Source organism: Aulostomus chinensis, chromosome 10 (assembly GCF_037954235.1).
Source record: "Aulostomus chinensis isolate RoL2024-O1b breed Wild chromosome 10, RoL_Achi_v1.0, whole genome shotgun sequence".
In the NCBI taxonomy this organism is placed as follows: Eukaryota; Metazoa; Chordata; class Actinopteri; order Syngnathiformes; family Aulostomidae; genus Aulostomus; species Aulostomus chinensis.
The window spans coordinates 2,935,100-2,941,362 of NC_141329.1; the positions used below are offsets into that span (position 1 = coordinate 2,935,100).

At 46.8% G+C, this 6,263-nt stretch overlaps 1 protein-coding gene across 1 annotated transcript; it reads left to right on the forward strand.

The window, feature by feature from the left end:
• The first annotated feature begins 373 nt into the window (after positions 1-373).
• LOC147254080 (uncharacterized) lies at positions 374-2,499 on the forward strand. Its single transcript, XM_086215073.1, has 5 exons — positions 374-750; positions 933-1,063; positions 1,156-1,298; positions 1,593-1,790; positions 1,884-2,499. Exons 1-5 carry the CDS (start codon positions 510-512, stop codon positions 1,999-2,001), a joined length of 831 nt encoding a protein of 276 aa, XP_086071199.1. The 5' UTR covers positions 374-509; the 3' UTR covers positions 2,002-2,499.
• The last annotated feature ends 3,764 nt before the right edge of the window (positions 2,500-6,263 follow it).

Here is a 6,263-nt window from a genome sequence, read left to right on the forward strand (position 1 = left end):
GTCAGTCTTCATCTGGGCTCGGGATCACTTCTCCTGTAGGAGTGCTCAGTCTCCTGAAGGGGCGGAGCCCCGGAGAGACCCATGTGACATAGATACAGGAAGTGCCCGGTGCCTGGTCTGGGTCCTGAACCGTCCCTGGTGTGAAGGCAGGAGAGAGAAGCTGAAGGGTTCCGCCTGCTGAGTTTGACGATTCCTCACTTAAGCGATGATGAAACAATAGTGATTCTTGATCATCGGCCAAGCTGAATGAGTTGGAGTCATAATGGAACACTTGGCTAATAGATGTAGCGTACTGTTTAATGGACTAAAGAATGACCCACTTTGGCTCCATCTCAACTGCGTGCCAGCTAAGAGAGTTAATGTGGCATTAATGGGGAGCGACGGTAGATTAAACTTTATCGTGTCTCCTGTTTCCTTTTCCATCTCTCTTTTTACCCTCCGTTCTGAAACGTGTCGGGGATCGATTCATCTCTTCGTGAGGGAACTTTGATTAAAACCAGAGGAAGAATATGACTCATCACTGCCGTAACTCCCAACACTCCAGCTTCCTCTGGTGCATCACACACTTTCCCTCAGGCTTCCTGCGAGGACACCACAGCCGGGGCTCCCTCGTCGGCACCGGCGCTTCATTCATCCTCTCCTCTTTCTCCCCTCAGCTTCCGTCCAGTCGCTTCCGCTTTGCGTCGTGGCATCGTCTGGAGCAGTGTGACATCACCGGGGACCAGCTGACCTGCCCCAGGGTCCGAGAAGGTCTGGGCCCACATCAGAACTCACTTTTTACATTCTGACTTGGCAGATTATACAGTTGCTGAGGAAGGGTTACAAACAAACTGATGAAAAATTTCACAAAATGATGAAATAAAGAGAAACACAGGATAAAATTTGAAGCATTTGTTGTAAAAAGAACATTTTCTTTGTGATGTCATCTAAAGGGCCCTCTGAAGAGGAGCTGTTCCAAAGAGAGGGTGATGAGGTTTATTTGGAGAGATGGAGGAGGAAGAGGAGGAAGGACGAGGGGCAGAGCTGGGAGGAGAGGATGCAGGAAAACTGGGAAAACTGTCTGGTATGTCAGGAGCCGTGTGGCATTAGAAAGATGTGGCGAGGAAGGAAGTGAAGGGGCGTTAAAGATGACCGACGCATCTCTGCTCTTCCCAGGAGTTAAATCTGTCCTACCAGGACTTGGGGGACCCCTTCCAGCAGGAGAACTTCCTCAGGATCCTTCGCCGGTTGATCCGTGTGGAGCAACTCCAGCTGGTGGACAACTGTCTCACCAACCTGAGTTCTGTACGTCTGCCAAGGTGTGTATGACCCTCCTCGCGCTCGTTACACTCAACAAACACTGTGAGGGTCTTTTTTTTTAATTTCAGTTCCAGCACTACTGCAATATAATATTTAGTTGCAGTATTTCAGTCCTTAGACCTTTCATTGGGCAGCCATTTTTGCCTGCCTCAGCAGCACACAGCTAAACTAATTAGTAGACGTTAGGTTTGTTCCCACGACAACATAATTGGTATTGAGTTTGAGTTTGGCTGCTGCTGGAGGGAGGCGAGGACCACAGAAGCCGAAGACGTCTCTGTGCTTACTTTGTGCAGGTGCAGGATCCTAAATCTGCACCGTAACCACCTGGTGTGTTTTCGTCAGCTGCCAAAGCTCCCAGCTGTGGAGCACCTCTGTCTTTCTGAGAATGCCTTCGACTCCCTGGAAGGACTGGGAGCACTGGGAAATAGTCGGCTGCGCTCCCTACATCTGACTCGCAACCCAGTGGCTTTCACTCGGGACTACCGTGGGCGGTGAGGAGATGAACGTTGAGGGTCGCGGCACACAAATGTGAATATTCACGGTGAGCTGAGTGATCCTCCATCCCTGCTTTTCTCTTTGTGCAGTGTTTTCTCCTGCCTGCCAAAGCTGGAGATCCTGGATGGAATTCCCAAACTACCAGGAGACTCCCTGCCCACCAGACTACAATTCCCAGAAATCACCAGGATTTGCAACATTCTGTGACCAGGTTCCATGAGAGGACTCAGACCTCCCGCGGCTGCGACGGCACTCAAGTTTTTACTCTGTCCATCTTTGGAGAGAAAAGCCAACTGGTGTTAATGAACCGGTGCCAAAAACACTTCTACCGCCGTGCTGGGACGACCTGCTACCACCAGCCAAAACACCTGCGAACAGCTGGACTGTTTCAGTAGCAGGACCAGCTTCATCTAACTTTATCACATCTGGACTTTCACATCTTCCTGGCGGTGACTGTTGGGATGTTGCTCCATGGCCAAGTTTCTTAAACCATTTCGAGACAGAACTGAGGATAAAACTCAACACACCAAGTTTTTTTTGTATGTCCAGCAACGATCACTGTTGTTCCTTTTAACTGTGGGTAAGTGAACAGGGACGCCTCCATCTTTTCTAACAGTGAGCCAGAAAAACGGAGGGGAAAAAAAATCAGTGAACTGAAGATGTACGTCAATAAATGCACATCGCACAAGTTCTGAATACAAACAACACGCTAACACAATTGTGTAGTCCGTGTTTATTTATGTGAGTGTTGTTTTCCATCTCTGAGGTACCGTGTGCTCCTCCGATTCGTCATGAACCAGGTATTTGAGGGTAAATGTCTAAAGCCCAACATGCAACACGCCGGTCTGAAACCTGCAAGTTTATGCTGCTGCAGCTTTTCCTGCGCAACGACTCAAAGCTTCACCACCAACAGTTGCAGGGAGCGGTGCAGCTTGTCAAGGTTTCATGGTGTTGCACGCAGTTGTGGGTTCCTCCAAGTCTGATTGCAGTTATTTGGTGAAAACAGCCAGTTGGTACAAATGCGTCACTTTAGGTTTGTGGCGACTGTCGTGATTCTCATTGAGATCAGGAAAAAATATCTGTTTATACTGGAACAAAGTTGATATCCTGGGAATTTGAGGCTTCTACAGGTGCAGACACTATCTTTTACCACCTGCTCGCTCGTGGTGAGTCGACCTCAGACGGGTTCACAACATTTTGGAATTTACCGTCTGGAAACGAGGTGGGCGGTCACTGTTGAGCTCTGTGTAGACGGCAGTCTTCAATTATTTTATCATCCAATAATTTCGTTACTGGAGGAACAAATGAAAACATCCACAACTGCTTCTGTTCCTTTGTCTCTCTCCCTCAGCAACTCTTGAATCCTGCTGTGAATCAGCTGGTTGCTTGGCTTGTGTTTATTTTCAGCCATGCAGGAAACAATGTCCTGATCAGGTTCTCTCCAGCTGAACAGTCACACTTTAGCAGTATGACTCATCCCATTTTCTCTCTTCCTACGCTAATAATCTGCCAAGTCAGAATGTAAAAAGTGAGTTCTGATGTGGGCCCAGACCTTCTCGGACCCTGGGGCCGGTCAGCTGGTCCCCGGTGATGTCACACTGCTCCAGACGATGCCACGACGCAAAGCGGAAGCGACTGGACGGAAGCTGAGGGGAGAAAGAGGAGAGGATGAATGAGGCGCCGGTGCCGACGAAGGAGCCCCGGCTGTGGTGTCCTCGCAGGAAGCCTGAGGGAAAGTGTGTGATGCACCAGAGGAAGCTGGAGTGTTGGGAGTTACGGCAGTGATGAGTCATATTCTTCCTCTGGTTTTAATCAAAGTTCCCTCACGGAGAGATGAATCGATCCCCGACACGTTTCAGAACGGAGGGTAAAAAGAGAGATGGAAAAGGAAACAGGAGACACGATAAAGTTTAATCTACCGTCGCTCCCCATTAATGCCACATTAACTCTCTTAGCTGGCACGCAGTTGAGATGGAGCCAAAGTGGGTCATTCTTTAGTCCATTAAACAGTACGCTACATCTATTAGCCAAGTGTTCCATTATGACTCCAACTCATTCAGCTTGGCCGATGATCAAGAATCACTATTGTTTCATCATCGCTTAAGTGAGGAATCGTCAAACTCAGCAGGCGGAACCCTTCAGCTTCTCTCTCCTGCCTTCACACCAGGGACGGTTCAGGACCCAGACCAGGCACCGGGCACTTCCTGTATCTATGTCACATGGGTCTCTCTGGGGCTCCGCCCCTTCAGGAGACTGAGCACTCCTACAGGAGAAGTGATCCCGAGCCCAGATGAAGACTGACGGAATGGCAGGGCTGCAACAACCGCGTTGCTATGGTGACGGATCAAACTCATGGGATGAATACAACTATTTCCTGTCAATAATTTTAGCAATGGCGTTGCTACAAGATGAAGTTCTCTCTTCACATTATCCTGCAAACTACAACGACAGCTGAGGGATTTATTTTCAGCATGGACGATGAGAAGAGAGCCAAACCGGCTTTGTGACTTGTGCACGTTTGTCTGAAAAAGAGACGCTGACAACAAGAACAGCTGGGGTTTAGGAGGAATAATGTGGCAACATACACGCTCTCAGGAAGAGCAGCAGCTCAGCTTTTTGTGTTAAATAAATGACGGCTAAACAATTGCAATTATTTCTTTCAAGTAAAAGTGACAAAAGTTAAACAAAATGTCCTCAAAGTGTGACATTAACGCAGCTCTTTGTGGAGCACGTCTGACTTCTTTTGGCTCAGCAACTGAAGCTGGTGTCACTGCTGTGACACACAAGTACAGTTTACTAGGTGACTACTGAACTGCTGCAAGTTAAAGTGAAATGAAAACCTGTTGTGTGCAAACCAGTTTCTGCTGTCAGCAACGGAGCTGGGAATATTTTGATCAACATGTCAACACACTAGGTTTCATTAAGAATTTAAACCGTTTTAAGAAGTAGAATCTGCAGACAATTAAGTGCAGAAGCTGAGAAAGACAATGTTTACTTCTGTACTGCATTCATCTCACGTAAATACTTGTATTATCTCTAAGTCACTTGCCTGGTGGTTCTGCTATGTAATCCCAAGCCCTCCACGGTGGAAGGCCTGGTCTCACAGGCCATGATGTTGAGCGCCAGCACCCAGGGCGCGGTGGAGATGCGAGTTCTCTTCTCTTCTCGCTCTTGTTTAATAGGAGCCCATCGAGTACGTCATTAATAAAAGCTTCTTGCAAGTGAAGTTGTTTTCTGCTTCCACACAAAAACTGTTTTTACTTTGTCTGGTGTTGCAGTTGATAAGGTATTTTTACTCTTTTGACAGAACATCAATGACAGATTTTCTCTGAGTTCAACTTTGTTGGCAACAAAAGACGTAAAATATACGACGTACAAGTTTGAGCGTATCAATGCTCCTCACACGTTCAAGTGGCAGCATCACTTTGACCCACTTCAGCGTGAAAACATAGATCCAGGTGGTTTGTGACGATCCTGAACATTCTCGTCACCCTGACTTGAACTGCATGTTGCCTAGCAACAGTGTTCAGGTGTATCACAAAAGGGAAGCAGAGCACAAATGGCTGAGGGATGTTGTCTGACCCCCCCAGTGGCGAACATCCCGCTGGTGATCCCGTTTCTGTCTGAATTTGACACAACAACATCGAAGATGGTTTAAATGCTCACACAAATGAGAACTGTCATTTTTTTTAAATTTATTTTTAGGTTAATCGTTCATTTTTTTTTATTTTTTAAATCAGAATAAACACAAAAGTGCATCTTAAAAGGTAAACTGAGTCTTCAGTGAACCGTCCTACCTGTTCAGATACGTCTACCTGCCTACTTAGGCCTCTGATTTTCTGCCCTGTGATTGGCTGATTTGCTTTAACCAGCGGTTGCGCAGGTGGACCTAATAAAGTGTTGTGTCAAGTGTCAGCCACATGCATGAAATCACCTGTCCTAAAATATAAGCGATTGAATAATATTTATACTTAATACACAACCAAAAAAGAGCTGGAGGTAACACCCGAGGATCAGTACGAGCAGGGGGTCACACATAACTGCAATTCTGGTTGGTTTATGTCATAAACGGCTTTATCTTGGTGGAATAATTCACCAAAAAGTGAAAATGACATCCTTATCTGCTCACGTTCCTGCTGACGGACAGTCAGGGGAAGTTTTCAAGCATGAGCAGTGTGGAGATACTTCATGGTTTTGCTATGGGGGAGAAAACAGACTGTTTTTTTTTTTAGTTTTTGGGTGAACTGTCCCTTTAAGGGCTTTCAACGTCAGGACAACCGAACGCTAAGAGCTGCGTACGATATTTGTTGAATATTTGCACTTCAATCTCCCTTTATTGCAGGATAAAGTCCATATGAATTTCTATTTGCAGGATCAACATGCAGGTGTCGTCATCCTTGCACATCGTTGCCTCGCCCAGTTTTACCATGTGTGAGTTTTTGTGTGTGTGTGTGTGTGTGTGTGTGTGT

Bases quoted from the DNA above. Each gene is read 5' to 3' on its own strand.
- LOC147254080 (XM_086215073.1), top strand. From the start codon at position 510: ATGACTCATCACTGCCGTAACTCCCAACACTCCAGCTTCCTCTGGTGC. The intron at 751-932 runs GTCTGGGCCCAC...TGTCATCTAAAG, and splicing joins CTGCCCCAGGGTCCGAGAAG to GGCCCTCTGAAGAGGAGCTG. The intron at 1,791-1,883 runs GTGAGGAGATGA...CTCTTTGTGCAG, and splicing joins ACTCGGGACTACCGTGGGCG to TGTTTTCTCCTGCCTGCCAA.